This window comes from Lithobates pipiens, unplaced genomic scaffold (assembly GCF_037356315.1).
Source record: "Lithobates pipiens isolate NorthernLeopardFrog02 unplaced genomic scaffold, aLitPip1_a1.2 Scaffold_27, whole genome shotgun sequence".
Classification (NCBI taxonomy): Eukaryota; Metazoa; Chordata; class Amphibia; order Anura; family Ranidae; genus Lithobates; species Lithobates pipiens.
The window spans coordinates 9,314,035-9,330,357 of record NW_027507788.1 but is presented as its reverse complement, the minus strand read 5'-3'; the positions used below and the strand labels follow the sequence as shown (position 1 = coordinate 9,330,357).

The 16,323-nt window shown below is 48.0% G+C and overlaps 1 protein-coding gene across 2 annotated transcripts in view; it reads right to left on the bottom strand.

Annotated features, from left to right (window-relative positions):
- APLP1 (amyloid beta precursor like protein 1) overlaps positions 1 to 16,323 on the bottom strand; it is an 80,418-nt gene that overhangs the window by 19,609 nt on the left and 44,486 nt on the right. For both annotated transcript variants that reach the window (XM_077456382.1, XM_077456383.1), the window contains exons 2-7: positions 15,780 to 15,929; positions 6,649 to 6,778; positions 5,461 to 5,573; positions 5,198 to 5,370; positions 2,946 to 3,118; positions 2,698 to 2,819 (exon numbers count right to left, since the gene is read on the bottom strand). In XM_077456382.1, coding sequence (XP_077312508.1) covers positions 2,698 to 2,819; positions 2,946 to 3,118; positions 5,198 to 5,370; positions 5,461 to 5,573; positions 6,649 to 6,778; positions 15,780 to 15,929 — 861 coding nt within the window. The remainder of the gene's footprint in view (positions 1 to 2,697; positions 2,820 to 2,945; positions 3,119 to 5,197; positions 5,371 to 5,460; positions 5,574 to 6,648; positions 6,779 to 15,779; positions 15,930 to 16,323) is intronic.

Here is a 16,323-nt window from a genome sequence, read left to right as displayed (position 1 = left end):
AAATTTGCCCACATGTATGGCCAGCTTTGAAGCAAAAATGAAACAAACCTTTATTTCATTCTCATTTACAATGCAACCAGCTAACGCCGAACCCCGGAGATATAATAAGATTGATGACTTCAGCACGTTCCTGAGTGTTATCGTATAGAAACCTTCTGGCTGATGAGCTCATCCTCCCTGCAGAGGCTCCCATCTGGCTCTGCTTCTGGAGTATGTTCTAAGCCCACGGGGAAAGTGTATGGAATATATTCTAAACATAGATTAAGTATGATAAAATATTTTTGCAATAGATGTGCTGGATATATTTTGAAACTCAAAACTCGGTGTATACGTAAAGGCCTAGCTTGAAATTTTTGCAAGCAGTCGAATGGCACTATTCTTCCTACTGACATCGATCATGGGGCACTATTCTTTTTACTGACACCAATAATGGGGTACTATTCCTTCCACTGACACCAATGATAGGACACTATTCCTCCCACTGACACCAATAATGGGGTACTATTCCTTCCACTGACACCAATAATGGGGTACTATTCCTTCCACTGACACCAATGATGGGGTAATATTCCTTCCACTGACACCAATAATGGGGTACTATTCCTTCCACTGACACCAATGATAGGACACTATTCCTTCCACTGACACCAATGATGGGGTACTATTCCTTCCACTGACACCAATGATAAGACACTATTCCTCCCACTGACACCAATGATGGAACACTATTCTTACTACTGACACTAATGATGGGGTACTATTCCTTCTACTGACACCAATGATGGAGTAATATTCCTTCCACTTACACCATTAATGGGGTACTATTCCTCCTACTGACACTAATGATGGAACACTATTCTTCCTACTGACATCAATGATAAGGTACTATTTCTTCCATTGACACCAATGATAGGGTTCTATTCTTGCTACTGACACCAATGGTGGGATGCTATTCCTTCTACTGACACCAATAATAGGGTACTATTCTTCCTACTGACACCAATAATGGGTCAATATTCTTCCTACTGAAACAATAATGAGGTACAATTCCTTCCACTGACACCAATAATGGGGCACTATTCTTCCTACTGACACCAATAATGGGGCACTATTCCTCACACTTACACCAATGATGGGGTTCTATTCTTCCTACTGACACCAATGATGGGGTAATATTCCTTGCAATGACACCATTGATAGGGTACTATTCTTCCTACTGACACCAATGATGGGGTACTATTTTTTCCACTGACAGCAATAATAGGGTACTATTCTTCCTACTGACACCAATGATGGAACACTATTCTTCCTACTGACACCAATGATAGGGGTACTATTCCTTCCACTGACACCAATTATTTGGTACCATTCTTCCTCCTGACACCAATGATGGAGTACTATTCCTTCCACTTACACCATTAATGGGGTACTACTCCTCCCAGTACAAATGATTGGGTCTATTGGGTAGGAGGTACTGACACTAATGATGGAACACTACTCTTCCTACTGACACCAATGATAGGGTACTATTCCTTCCATTGACACCAATGATGGGGTTCTATTCTTCCTACTGACACCAATGATGGGGCTCTATTCTTCCTACTGACACCAATGATGGGGTTCTATTCTTCCTACTGACACCAATGATGGGGTACTATTCTTCCTACTGACACTAATGATGGAACACTATTCTTCCTACTGACACCAATGATTGGGTCTATTCCTCCTATTGACACTAATGATGGAACACTACTCTTCCTACTGACACCAATGATAGGGTACTATTCCTTCCATTGACACCAATGATGGGGTTCTATTCTTCCTACTGACACCAATGATGGGGTTCTATTCTTCCTACTGACACCAATGATGGGGTTCTATTCTTCCTACTGACACCAATGATGGGGTTCTATTCTTCCTACTGACACCAATGATGGGGTACTATTCTTCCTACTGACACCAATGATGGGGTACTATTTTTTCCACTGACAGCAATAATAGGGTACTATTCTTGCTACTGACACCAATAACGGGGCACTATCCTTCCCATTGGCAACAATAATAGGGTACTATTCCTCCCACTAACACCAACACCTGCCCCCCCCCCCCCCGCCCCTCAAAGTCTGAAGGACAGTAAGCTGGCCCTTTGTTTAGAATGTTCTGCTCTAAAAAATCCCCAGGGTTCCACAGAACCCTGGCTGAGAATAGCCGGTCAAGCTGAAAAGATGTTCCAAGATTCCAGAAATGACGGTCTCTTGTAATTAATGATGTGCTTCTCAGGCAAAATCTTAAGTGAATGATTTAATATGTAAAATGTTAATGTACGGGATGGTCCTACATGGCAACTGTCCAAGATTGGAGCTGAAAAGCTTCCCGTTTGACCAAGAGGTCAGATCCTTGGAACACCAGCCGTGTCTGGAGATCTCCGCATGCATTCATCTCTTTACTTTCTAATCTTTACATTTACTTCTAAAAAAAATAAGAAATAAAATAAAATGGAAAACCTTCCCCATGAGCAGAGGTTGTTGATTTCCTCATCGCCACACCTCAAAATACAGGAGGTACAGCTCTAGAAAGAGTCGAAAAGTCCTCTTGGCTACCCGTGATGGAGGCCAGAAGAAGACACAGAACAATGGCTTCTGTTACTATTTACATTAGAAAAAACAAACTGTTGAAAAAAAAAAAGGTTCATCTTACCTCATTGATCTGTTTCATCCGCCTCTCTTCTAGCTCCATTTTCGCTCGCAGGAAATTGGCGTGTTCAGAGCCATCGCGGGGCGACTCAAAGTAGATATCAACCCCATCAGTAGGTCGAGAGACTGCGAAAGCAAGCAGATCGGGGAGGTTACCGGGGTGCACCACGGAGACTGGAGGGTAGGCAAATTCAATGGTAGATTTAAGGGTGCTGAACCCATCATAAAGACAGCTGTGGACTGTTGTCTGACCTTTAACCTCTGGTGGGAGGGTAGGCGCACTGCTGGTTGTTTCGTCCTCATATCCATTCCCCACAAAGTAGTCGTCCCACACTGCTGGGTGCTGGTCTGGAGAGGCCCCCGCTGTGTCCTCTCCTCCTTCATCGATGATATCAACATTATCTTCTTCAATCTCCACCTCGTCCCTGTAAAAAAAAAAAAGCATTGATCAGAAAAGTGGCATGCAAAGAAACTTAGTATATCGAGATCTCTGGTCTCCAATCAGAGATATCAGGAAGGTATGAGCGAGGGGACTATTACGGTGCACGTGGATCTATTGCATCAAAATGAGAAAAAACAAACAAATATTACATAAAAATAATACAATTTATTAGAATAAAAAAACATTACAAATTCAAGTTGTATCACAATTTCATAGGGGAAGGTGAGGTATTTCGACTAGTTTCGCTTCTCAGCTTCTTCAGGAATTACCTACATCTAAAAATACATCAATTATTCATAGATATAAAAATACAAAGATCATCATAAATCACAAAATAACAATTAATTTAACTAAACAATAATGGAGACAGTAAAAGCAGAGTCTTACCTACACGCCCTTGCCCCTGGACAGGCCAGAACCCTCCCCCCCCACCCCTTTCTTTTCCCTCACTTATCATTAAATAAATATCTTTGTTTAGATATCGGTCGGCTGTTGGGGTTCAATCCCCCTCCCAGTCGCCGGGCAAGGCCTTTTTTTCCCCCAATTTGGTTCTGGCCTGTCCAGGGGCAAGGGCGTGTAGGTAATACTCTGCTTTTACTGTCTCCATTATTGTTTAGTTAAATTAATTGTTATTTTGTGATTTATGATGATCTTTGTATTTTTATATCTATGAGTAATTGGTGTATTTTTAGATGTAAGTAATTCCTGAAGAAGCTGAGAAGCGAAACTAGTCGAAATACCTCACCTTCCCCTATGAAATTGTGATACAACTTGAATTTGTAATGTTTTTTATTCTAATAAATTGTATTATTTTTATGTCATATTTGTTTTTTTTTCTCATTTTGATGCAATAAATCCACGTGCACCGTAATAGTCCCCTCGCTCATACCTTCCTGATATCTCTGATTGGAGACCAGAGATCTCGATATACTTAGTTTATATACAATTGGGAATAAGGGTGCACATTGAAACTTTTAAAACTCCTAACTATCTTGTGAGGCCACCCATTTTATAATATGCAAAGAAACTTGATGAAGATTGCGTAATGCAGAATGGCTGGCAAGAGGCTACAGTCCTGAATAGAAACAGTAAGAGAGCCCTACTCGAAATGGCTGTAAGTTCTGAAAGGAAATGTTAATAAAGATCAGATTAAGGTAAAAAGAGAGCAGAAGCAATTTAGAATTTTTGCATCTGCAGGGCAGGGCTGGGCTGGGGACTGGGGGGGGGCAATTGGGCATCTGCCCCAGGCACTGTGTTGACGGGGGGGGGGGCACAGTTGGCTGCTCGTCCTGTTCCCTATTGAGAGAAGTGACTGCAGTGTCCCTTCTGTCAGAAGGAGCAGCGGCCGATAGCTGCTGCTGGAGGGAGTATTTGGCTTTCTCCTCCCTCCAGCCTGCATGGGGCAGAAAAGAGCTGGCGCTGAGCCCAAGAACTGTTCTCAGTCTCAGCTCTGCACTGCTGAGGAAGGGGAGTGGTTTGTGTCCTTTTTCCTCTCTCCCCTGTCATGTGGCTTGTCACATGATGGGAGGAAGGAGACATTGTGAGTACCGATCTCCCAGTGCAAGGGGGAAAGGGGGGGGGCAACAACTCAGGAGCATGGGGGCACCTGATGTAAAGGGGGACTATATTGGGGACTTCTGATGTAATGGGGACTCTACTGTAGAGTTGCCACCAAAGGGATGAGGTGGCAACCATACTCTACTGGGGACACCTGATATAAAGGGGGGCACTAACAGGGAGAATTGATGTAAAGCGGGACTCTATTGGGGACACCTGATGAAAAGGGGGACTGAACTGGGGACTCCACCTGGCGGGGGGGGGTGCAATTTGCCATCTTCGCCCTGGACGCTGGATGACCTTGTCCTGGCACTGTCTGGGAGTGCCATTACTCCAGCATATCAAGGTTGCTCGGAGGATGCTGTAGGGATGGAAGAGGTTGGGCACAGGCACATAGTATGTGAGGTCATTAGGGACTGCTGATCAGGCAGGCTCTTGGATTGGAGATCTAGCACTAAAAAAAAGTTGTGACTGTGTTCCTGGCTCCGCCCATTGTTCCTCTTACCCCTTTTCCGTGTCCTGCGGCTCCAGCTCGGTGACAGGGTGGCTTCTTGTGGGTTCCATGGGCTGGGGATTGCGGTTTGGGCAGCACACATACTCCACCCCGCGGAACCTCTCTGGGCGGCAGGGAAGCAGCATGCCATAGCTGTGGAGGTCAAGGTCCTCTGCGGCACAGGCCTTACAGGGGGGGAAAAAAAATAATAATCTGTTAATTCAGTTTTGGATGAAGCCGTCGTTTAATGGAGATGTGCGGCTTCCATTGCTCACCGTGCGGGCCGTTTCATGCCAGTGCTGGTAACTCTCACAGGTGTCCATCTGTTCGCGGTGAAGGAAGCGGCATTTATCGGGTACCAGAAGAGCGTCGCTGACAAATTCATTCACTGCAAAATAGACGGGGGAAACTGAGAATTTGGGATTCGATGAACAACCAACATAATTAACGGCTTTAGTCTTGGGAACTCTATTGGCGAGTTCTGTTTACTTCTCGGTTCTGTACACCTACTGTACCCATTATGAGGGGTTCCCGCTATCCCTGTGCTGAGTTCCTGGGCCTGTACACCCGCTGTGCCCATTATGAGGGGTTTCCACCATCCCTGTGCTGAGTTCCTGGGTCTGTACACCTGCTGTGCCCATTATGAGGCATTTCCACCACCATTGTGCTGATTTATCAGGTCTGTACAACTGCTGTGTCCATTATGAGGGGTTCCCCCTGCTGTGCCCATTATGCCCATTGTGAGGGCATCCCACCATCCCAGTGCTGAGTTCTGGGGTCTGTACACTTGCTTTACCCATTATGTGGGGTTCCTGCTATCCCTGTGCTGAGTTCCCAGGTCTGTACACCCGCTGTGCCCATTATGAGGGGTTCCCACCATCCCTGTGCTGAGTTCCTGGGTCTGTACACCTGCTGTGCCCATTATGAGGGGTTCCCACCATCCCTGTGCTGAGTTCCTGGGTCTGTATACCTGCTGTGCCCATTATGAGGGTTTCCCACCATCCCTGTGCAGAGTTCATAGGTCTGTACACCTGCTGTGCCCATTATCAGAGTCCCCCCCCCCATCTCTCTGATGAGTTCTCGGGTCTGTACACCTGCTGTGTCCATTAAGAGGGGTTCCCCCCATCCCCGGGCCACTTCTTGGTTCTGTACACCTTTGGGGTTCCGACCATCCCTGTGCTGAGTTCTTGGGTCTGAACACCTGCTGTGCCCATTATGAGGGGTTCCCACCATCCCTTATGCTGAGTTCTTGGGTATATACACCTGCCGTGCCCATTATGAGGGTTTCCCTCCATCCCTTATGCTGAGTTCCTGGGTATATACACCTGCCGTGCCCATTATAAGGAGTTACCACCATCACTACACTGACTTAGCTCACCAGACACCACCCATGCTTTAACATAAGTAAGCCCAAAAAAATAACATGAACAATAGATGGACAGGGCAATGTCATTGTAGCTCACCCAGGCAGAGGTACGGGACCACGATATGTAGGCGGCGCTTGCACTCCGGTTTCTGCTTCTGGCACCAGTTTGTCACTGTCATCGGCTGAGCTGCCTCTGTCACCCCTGTGATCTGCATCTCTGGATACATCTGAAGGAAGAAAGAACAGAGTAACGGGGCTCACTATGAGGGTGAAGATGGAGCAAAAGCTTTAGGGCCCATAGCAGTCCGAGGGCCCCAATCCTAACTGCTTCTCCCTGATATTTCCTGTCTACAGGCTCAATTAACAAGGCCAACACATCAAGGTAAGGATCCTTATTTAAGGAACATTGTACACTATATGGCGAAAGGCTGAAGACAACCGACCATCACACCTCTTTGAGCTTGTTGGAAATCTCATTCTAAACCCTTGGCACCTTGGCACCCCAGATGTTTTGGAACTACATTTCCCATGATGATCATGCACTCTGCAGTGTAGTTGAGCATCATGGGAAATGTAGTTCCAAAACATCTGTGGTGCCAAGGTTGGCCATCACTGGTCTATACATTCACAATGTATAGAAGCTTGCAGACCATTGGCTGTTCTATGAGTGAGCTGCCCCTCTTTATAGGCAACAGAACCCCCCCTCACTTCTTTCCCCTTTAATAAAATGCCCGTATCATCACTGACAAATGTTACCCCTGATAAAAAAAAAAAAAAAAATAGTGCTTATAGGGCAATGTTAGGCTCTTTATATCAGAACAGGTTTGCCAAGCTAGAATGACTTTGCAGAAATATAATATAATGCTTCCTCCAGGATCCTTGGAGTGTCTTGTTGTGGAACAACGTGGCAGATTCCTTGTTCTACAAAGGGAATTCGAGGGTCTGGACTGGACGTCGGTCAAGTTGATAAGGTGTTCCAAAACAGCAGAAATGAATGTCTCTTGAAATACGTTAAGATGTTATTGGAACAAATTGTTGTCCCCTGAATCCTTGGACTGCCTTGCTGTGGAACACAGACAGTTAATTTCCTTGTTCTACAATAAGGTATTTGCAGGGCTGGACTGGGACAGGAATTTGGCCCTGGACTTCATCCAGACCAGCCCACTTACATTTTGAGTGTCCCATCAGCACCCCCTTACATCAGAGTGTCCCATCAGCACCCCCTTACAACAGAGTGTCCCATCACCAGCCCCCTTACAACAGAGTGTCCCATCACCAGCCCCCTTACATCAGAGTGTCCCATCACCAGCCCCCTTACATCAGAGTGTCCCATCAGCACCCCTTACATCAGAGTGTCCCATCACCAGCCCCCTTACATCAGAGTGTCCCATCACCAGCCCCCTTACATCAGAGTGTCCCATCACCAGCCCCCTTACATCAGAGTGTCCCATCACCACCCCTTACATCAGAGTGTCCCATCACCAGCCCCCTTACATCAGAGTGTCCCATCAGCACCACCTTACATCAGAGTGTCCCATCAGCACCACCTTACATCAGAGTGTCCCATTACCGGCCCCCTTACATCAGAGTGTCCCATTACCAGCCCCCTTACATCAGAGTGTCCCATAACCAGCCCCCTTACATCAGAGTGTCCCATTACCAGCCCCCTTACATCACAGTGTCCCATTACCGGCTCCTTACAACAGAGTGTCCCATCACCAGCCCCCTTACATCAGAGTGTCCCATCACCAGCCCCCTTACAACAGAGTGTCCCATCACCAGCCCCCTTACATCAGAGTGTCCCATCAGCACCACCTTACATCAGAGTGTCCCATTACCAGCCCCCTTACATCACAGTGTCCCATTACCAGCCCCCTTACATCAGAGTGTCCCATTACCAGCCCCCTTACATCACAGTGTCCCATTACCAGCCCCTTTACATCACAGTGTCCCATTACCAGCCCCTTTACATCACAGTGTCCCATCACCAGCCCCCTTACATCAGTGTCCCATCACCAGACCCCTTACATCAGAGTGTCCCATCACCAGCCCCCTTACATCAGAGTGTCCCATTACCAGCCCCCTTTCATCACAGTGTCCCATTACCAGCCCCCTTTCATCACAGTGTCCCATTACCAGCCCCTTTACATCACAGTGTCCCATCACCAGCCCCCTTACATCAGAGTGTCCCATCAGCAGCCCCCTTACATCAGAGTGTCCCATTACCAGCCCCCCTACAACAGAGTGTCCCATCAGCACCCCCTTACATCAGAGTGTCCCAACAGCACCCCCTTACATCAGGGTGTCCCATCACCAGCCCCCTTACATCAGAGTGTCCCATCATCAGCCCCCTTACATCAGAGTGTCCCATTACCAGCCCCCTTACATCAGAGTGTCCCATTACCAGCCCCCTTACATCACAGTGTCCCATTACCAGCCCCTTTACATCACAGTGTCTCATCACCAGCCCCCTTACATCAGAGTGTCCCATCAGCAGCCCCCTTACATCAGAGTGTATTTGGCTGTCTGGAGGTCGGTCAAGATGAAAAGGTGCTCCAAGATAGCAGGAATGAATGTCTCTTGTAATATATAAGACGTTATTGGAAGAAATTTTTGTTTCCTGGATCCTTGGAGCAGGACCGGGACAAGGGGTGGGCAGGAAGGGCGGCTGCCCCTGGCGCAATGGTTTATTGCAGGGGTAGGGGGCACCCTGACCCTAACCCTAAGGGAAAGGGGGGCGCAGTTTGGCATCTTTGCCCTGGGTGCTGGACGACCTTGTCTCGGCACTGCCTTGGAGTGCCTTGTTGTGGGACACAGATAGTTTTGGGGGTCTGGAGGTTGGTTAACCACTTGCCGACCGCCTAATGTACCAGTATGGCGGCAAAGTGGTGTTCCTGTGCTGGATCACGTACTGTAGACATGTCACTGGAGAAGTGATCGAGGGGGTGTACATCTCACCTAGGTTGCTACACAGTGTGAGATGGTAAATCCAGGATGGATCAGTTTCTCAGCAGCGATATGCTGCTGAGTTGTTATTTAATTTTGCCAGGCCTGGGTTTATATGGAATGGCAGGTAGGTTTGGTAGAGGGACCTGTCATTCCACATCCCCCGATCCAGTTCTGGGTTTGGGATCAGGTGAGCTTGGATCCTAATTAGCCTGGGAAGCTAAAGGCTCTGTAGGGTCTGCAGGTGATTGCTTCTCAGCCAGGGAATGAACAATCTGTGTGTTGAAGGAAGCTGCAAGCACAGCCACTGCTGGAGCTAAAACTCACCCTGCGATATCCAGGCGAAAGACGCTGTGTTTGTAAGTGTCAGATAGGTGAGCAGAACCTGTTAGTAAGCGCCCAGCCGGGCTAGGACTTTTATTTTTGTTGTACTTAGAAAGCATGGTGTTGCTGTATATTTTGTTTGCTGGACTGTTTGTACCACGAATAAACGCCAAGATCTGCTTTATAAATTCCAAGTCTGCTGTGAACTGTGTCCAAACACACCCTACCCCGGGAAGATCCCTTACAATTGGTGTTCGAATGCGGGCAAAGTCGGTTGCTAGGGGCAACGGTGTGGACAGACTTGGCTACAGCTGCTTATGTCTTGGGTGAAAGCTGCAATGACACTCCAGGAACAGTCCAGCAACATGGAGGAGATGCTGAAGCAGTTTATGCAAGTGAGTTTGCAACAACAGCAACGACATGAACAGTCCATGGCTGCACAACAGCAGGCTCAGATAGAGGCCAATAGACGACATGAACAGTCCATGGCTGCACAACAACAACTTATCGAGCACCTGATAGCAAATCGAGAGGCGCCTGTGGTGATGGGAGCCGCTCCAGAGATTTTTTTTGGGAGAAGGACTGTGCAGAAAGCGCTGCAAAAGATGACTGCTGAGGACGATGTTGAGGCCTATCTAACAGTATTTGAGCGCGTGGCTGAGCGAGAGAAGTTACCAGCCGCTGAGTGGGCAGAGGTAATTGCGCCCTATTTAACAGGTGAACCTCAAAAAGCCTACTATGACCTCAGTGAGCAAGAGGTTAAGGACTATACTCGGCTAAAAGAGGAGATGCTTGCCCGACTAGGAGTTACTACTGCAGTCCGTGCCCGGAGGGTACGCAACTGGAGCTACAGTCTGGACAAAACGCGAGAGAGGGTTCTCCAGAGGTTTTTTTGGCCGGCCATATATGATGACATTAAAAAATACTGTGAGTCGTGCCCCACATGTCAGGTTAGTGCCCCAGTGTCACATTTTCGCAGTCCTTTGGTTTCGCTCCCTATTATAGAGGTGCCTTTTGAGCGTATTGCCATGGATTTAGTGGGTCCCATTGTAAAGTCAGCTAGAGGACACCAGTATATTTTGGTAGTCCTGGATTATGCGACCCGCTATCCTGAGGCTGTACCCTTAAGAAACACTGCATCTAAAACAATTGCACGTGAGTTGTTTTATATGTTCTCTAGGACTGGGATCCCCAAAGAAATCCTAACTGACCAAGGTACGCCATTTATGTTGAAAGTAATGAAGGAATTATGCAGACTATTTAAAATCTCACACATCCGTACCTCTGTGTACCACCCCCAGACGGACGGATTGGTGGAGAGATTTAATAAAACTTTGAAACATATGTTGAAGAAAGTGGTGGCAAAAGATGGTCGTGACTGGGATCATTTATTACCCTACCTCATGTTTGCTATTAGGGAGGTGCCCCAAGCGTCCACAGGGTTCTCACCATTCGAGTTGGTCTATGGTCGTCACCCTAGGGGTCTACTGGACATTGCAAAAGAGACATGGGAGAATGAGTCCACCCCATACAAGAGTGTTATTGAGCATGTAGCACAAATGCAGGACCGTATAGCCACTGTAATGCCCCTGGTAAGGGAACACCTCCAGAGAGCTCAAGAGGCCCAAAGTAGAATTTACAACCGGTCCGCAAGAATCAGGACATTCAACCCAGGCGATAGGGTCCTTATACTAGTCCCCACTGTTGAGAGTAAATTCTTGGCGAAGTGGCAAGGTCCTTATGAAATTGTTGAAAAGGTCAGTGAGGTGAACTACAAGGTGCACCAACCAGGTAGAAGGAAGCCTTTCCAAGTTTATCACATAAACTTGATCAAGCCCTGGAAAGACAGGGAATCCTTGGTGGCGACAAATACTGTTAATAATTTGTCACAACCAATCCCTCCAGTCAAGGTAGGTGATACTCTATCAGTGTCACAGAAACAGGAGGCTCAGGAATTTTTACAGAAAAACAAAAACAAGTTCTCTGACCTCCCAGGGCGTACCCACCTCATCCATCATCACATTGAAACTGAGCCTAGAAGCAGAGTAAACCTTAAGCCCTATAGGATACCGGAGGCACGTAGGGAAGCCGTATCTGCCGAGGTAAAACGTATGCTTGCTCTGGGGGTAATTGAGGTGTCACAGAGTGAATGGTCCAGCCCAATTGTGCTAATCCCAAAGCCCAATGGAACTTGGAGGTTCTGTAACGATTTCAGAAAGTTGAATGAGATCTCCAAGTTCGATGCGTATCCTATGCCCAGGGTAGATGAGTTGATTGAGAAGTTGGGTAACGCCAGGTACATAACCACCCTCGATCTCACAAAGGGCTATTGGCAGATTCCACTTTCTGATGAGGCTAAAGAGAAAACTGCTTTCTCCACCCCTGATGGGCTATTCCAGTATGTAGTGATGCCGTTCGGGTTACATGGAGCGCCTGCAACTTTCCAGAGGTTGATGGACTTGATTCTGCGACCACATCGTGATTACTCAGCCGCCTACCTCGATGATGTGGTCATTTTTAGCCCTGATTGGGAAAGTCACCTCTGTAAGGTACAGGCCGTGTTGGATGCCATAAGTGATGCAGGGTTGACCATAAATGCCGAGAAGTGTGCTCTAGCCCTAGAAGAGGCCAAATATCTGGGCTACATTGTTGGAAGAGGATTGGTTAGGCCACAGCTAAATAAAATTGAGGCAATACAGAGTTGGCCTAGACCCCTGACAAAGAAACAGGTTAGAGCTTTCCTGGGTATTACGGGTTATTACCGTAGATTTGTGCCGAACTTTGCCTCAGTTGCTGCTCCGCTAACTGACTTGACAAAGGGCGGAAAGACAGCAATGGTCACGTGGACCCCAGAGGCCGAGGAGGCTTTCCAAAGCCTTAAGTCTGCCTTGTGCCAACCACCTGTGTTAGTCACCCCCGATTTCAGGCGAGAATTTCTGGTCCAGACAGATGCCTCTAACACAGGCTTAGGTGCAGTACTCTCACAAGTAGTGAATGGTGAGGAGCATCCGGTGACGTACTTGAGTAGAAAACTAACCCCGGCCGAGAAAAATTATGCCATTGTGGAGCGAGAATGTTTGGCAGTGAAGTGGGCCCTAGAATCTTTAAAGTATTACTTGCTAGGCAGGAAATTCAAGTTGGTGACAGACCATGCCCCCCTAACATGGATGAAGTTAAACAAGGAGAGAAATGCAAGAGTGACTAGATGGTTTCTCTCCCTACAAAACTTTAATTTCACTGTGGAACACAGGCCAGGGAAATTACAGGCAAATGCTGACGCATTGTCAAGGGTAAGTTGTCTGTGGGGACAAAAGGCTCAGCCCTCCGGTCTGAAAAAGAGGGGGGGGATATGTAGACATGTCACTGGAGAAGTGATCGAGGGGGTGTACATCTCACCTAGGTTGCTACACAGTGTGAGATGGTAAATCCAGGATGGATCAGTTTCTCAGCAGCGATATGCTGCTGAGTTGTTATTTAATTTTGCCGGGCCTGGGTTTATATGGAATGGCAGGTAGGTTTGGTAGAGGGACCTGTCATTCCACATCCCCCGATCCAGTTCTGGGTTTGGGATCAGGTGAGCTTGGATCCTAATTAGCCTGGGAAGCTAAAGGCTCTGTAGGGTCTGCAGGTGATTGCTTCTCAGCCAGGGAATGAACAATCTGTGTGTTGAAGGAAGCTGCAAGCACAGCCACTGCTGGAGCTAAAACTCACCCTGCGATATCCAGGCGAAAGACGCTGTGTTTGTAAGTGTCAGATAGGTGAGCAGAACCTGTTAGTAAGCGCCCAGCCGGGCTAGGACTTTTATTTTTGTTGTACTTAGAAAGCACGGTGTTGCTGTATATTTTGTTTGCTGGACTGTTTGTACCACGAATAAACGCCAAGATCTGCTTTATCAAATTCCAAGTCTGCTGTGAACTGTGTCCAAACACACCCTACCCCGGGAAGATCCCTTACAGTACCTAGTACATGATCCACGTGCCCGGGCAGGGGGCACTCGCGTCTGCCGGCCCGGCTGTGCTACGATTATTTAGAGCACAAGCTCAGCCAATGATTGGCAGACGTTACCCGCTGATCAGCTCAGTGATTCACAGAACAGAGCTCTGTGATTGTAAACCAGGGGTCTCCAAACCTTCTAAATAAAAGGGACAGTTTACTGTCCTTCAGACTTTAGGGGGGCTGAACTATGGCCAGTGGGAGTAGAAAAGGTCCCTATGTCAGTGGGAAAAAATAATGCCCCGTTGTTTCTTTCAGTGACAGTAATTGCACCCCATTAGTGGTGTAAGTGGGAGGAATTGTGCCCCATCATTGATGTCATTTGGCTCCATTGTTGGTGTGTTTAGGAGGAATTGTGCCCTCTTCGTTGGTGTCAGTGGGGGGGGGGGGGTAGGAACTATGCCCCATTCTTGGTATCAGTGGATGAAATAGTGCCCCAAGGGCCACAGTTTGGAGACCACAAACATTATAGAGCTCTGTTCACTGACATCTTGCTGTTTTTCCCCCTGTTAAAGCGGAGGTCCATCCTAAAGTGGACCTTCCGCTCATCCGAACCCTCCCTCCCTCCGGTGCCACAATCGGCACCTTTCAGGGGGGAGGGGGGTGCAGTTACCTGGATAATCCAGGTAACTGCACCCACTTCCGGGATAGCTCTCTGCGGAAAGGGGCGTAACTTACGCCCCTTTCCGCAAGTGCCCGCCCCTTCCCGCAAGTGCCCCGCTGCCTGCTGGGAAACACACAGATCCCAGAGGCAGCGGGGAGCGTCCTTATTGCGCAGCGCGATTCGCGCATGCGCAGTAGGGAACCGGGAAATGAAGCCGAAAGGCTCCATTTCCTGATTCCCATACCCAAGATGGTGGCGGCAGGACCCGACAGACGACCTAGAGATCGGCTTCGGGTGCTGACATCGCGGGCGCGCTGGACAGGTAAGTGTCACTATTTTAAAAGTCAGCAGCTGCAGTATTTGTAGCTGCTGGCTTTAAAAAAAAAAAAAAACGCGGAGTCCCGGTGGACTCCCGCTTTAAGCAAGAGAAGGGAACTCTTAAGGCATCAGCATGTCAAGACATTTTAGACAATTTTATGCTCCCAACTTTGTAGGAACAGTTGCAGGCCAGTCAAGTTCCTCCACCCCCACCCCGCTCATCCGTGTCTTTATGGACCTTGCTTTGTGCTCTGGTGCGCAGTCATGTTGGAATAGGAAGGGGCCGTCCCGAAAACTGTTCCCACAAAGTCTCCGCTCTATATCATCCCAAAGGTGTTCTATCGGGTTGAGGTCGGGACTCTGTGCAGGCCAGGCAAGTTCCTCCACCCCAAACTCGCACATCCATGTCTTTATGGACTTTGCTTTGAGCACAGTCATGTTGGAACAGGAAGGGGCCGTCCCCAAACTGTTCCCACAAAGTTGGGAGCATGAAATTGTCCAAAATGTCTTGGCAAGCTGATGCCTTAAGAGTTCCCTACATTGGAACTAAGGGGCCAACCCCTGAAAAACAACTCCACACCATAATCTCCCCCTCTCCACCAAATGATTTGAACCAGTGCACAAGGAAAGGTCCATAAAGACATGGATGAGCGAGTTTGGGGTGGAGGATCTTGACTGACCTGCACAGAGTCCTGACCTCAACTCGATAGAACACCTTTGGGATGAATTAGAGTGGATACTGCGAGCCACGCCTTCTCATCCAACATCAGAGCCTGACCTCACAAATGCTTTTCTGGAAGAATGGTCAAACATTCCCATAGACACACTCCTAAACCTTGTGGACGGCCTTCCCAGAAGAGTTGAAGCTGCTATAGCTGCAAAGGGCGGAGCCAACTCAATATTGACTAAGACTGGGATGCCATTAAAGTTCATGTGCGGGTAAAGGCAGGTGTCCCAATACTTTGTATCCCTGGCAGTAATACTCCATTGGCGATATTCTTAGCGTTTTGTAGGTTGCTATGTAGGATGAGGTTCCTTCTTACCTGCTTGCAGTGCTGTAAAATCTCATCGTTATTTCCTGGACAGCTTGGCACGCCGCGGGGGTCTGACACCCACTCCCCTGTTGTCAGGTCCATGTGAAGAGGCACCCGCCCGCAAAACAGGGCCAGCTGGGGCTTCCATGCTGAGATGGACTGTGGGAAGGAGAAAAGGGAGATGGGGTTAGCGCACTAACACATAAAAAAAATCCACCTACAGGTGTGACCAACGTTTCTACGCGTTTTTGCGTGCATTCCCGCGTCTTGCGCGTAGGGCAGTATATTCATTTCAATGGGCTGCCCTACGTGCAAGAAAACCTGGAAAAGAAGTCCCTGAATTTTTCCGAAAACGCTGCGGCACCATGAGGTTTTGATGCCTGCATTTGCAGAGAAGTAAGTGCCATTAGCAGTTACCGGCATCGCCACGCGTAGGTTAAAGGGCTACGCGTTTCTGTGCGAGTGGAAGGACAACGCGTTTCTATGCGCGTGGTCACAACGCGTTTCTGTGTGCGTCAGGGAAGCCATTCCTGACTTACACAGCTGTGAGCCT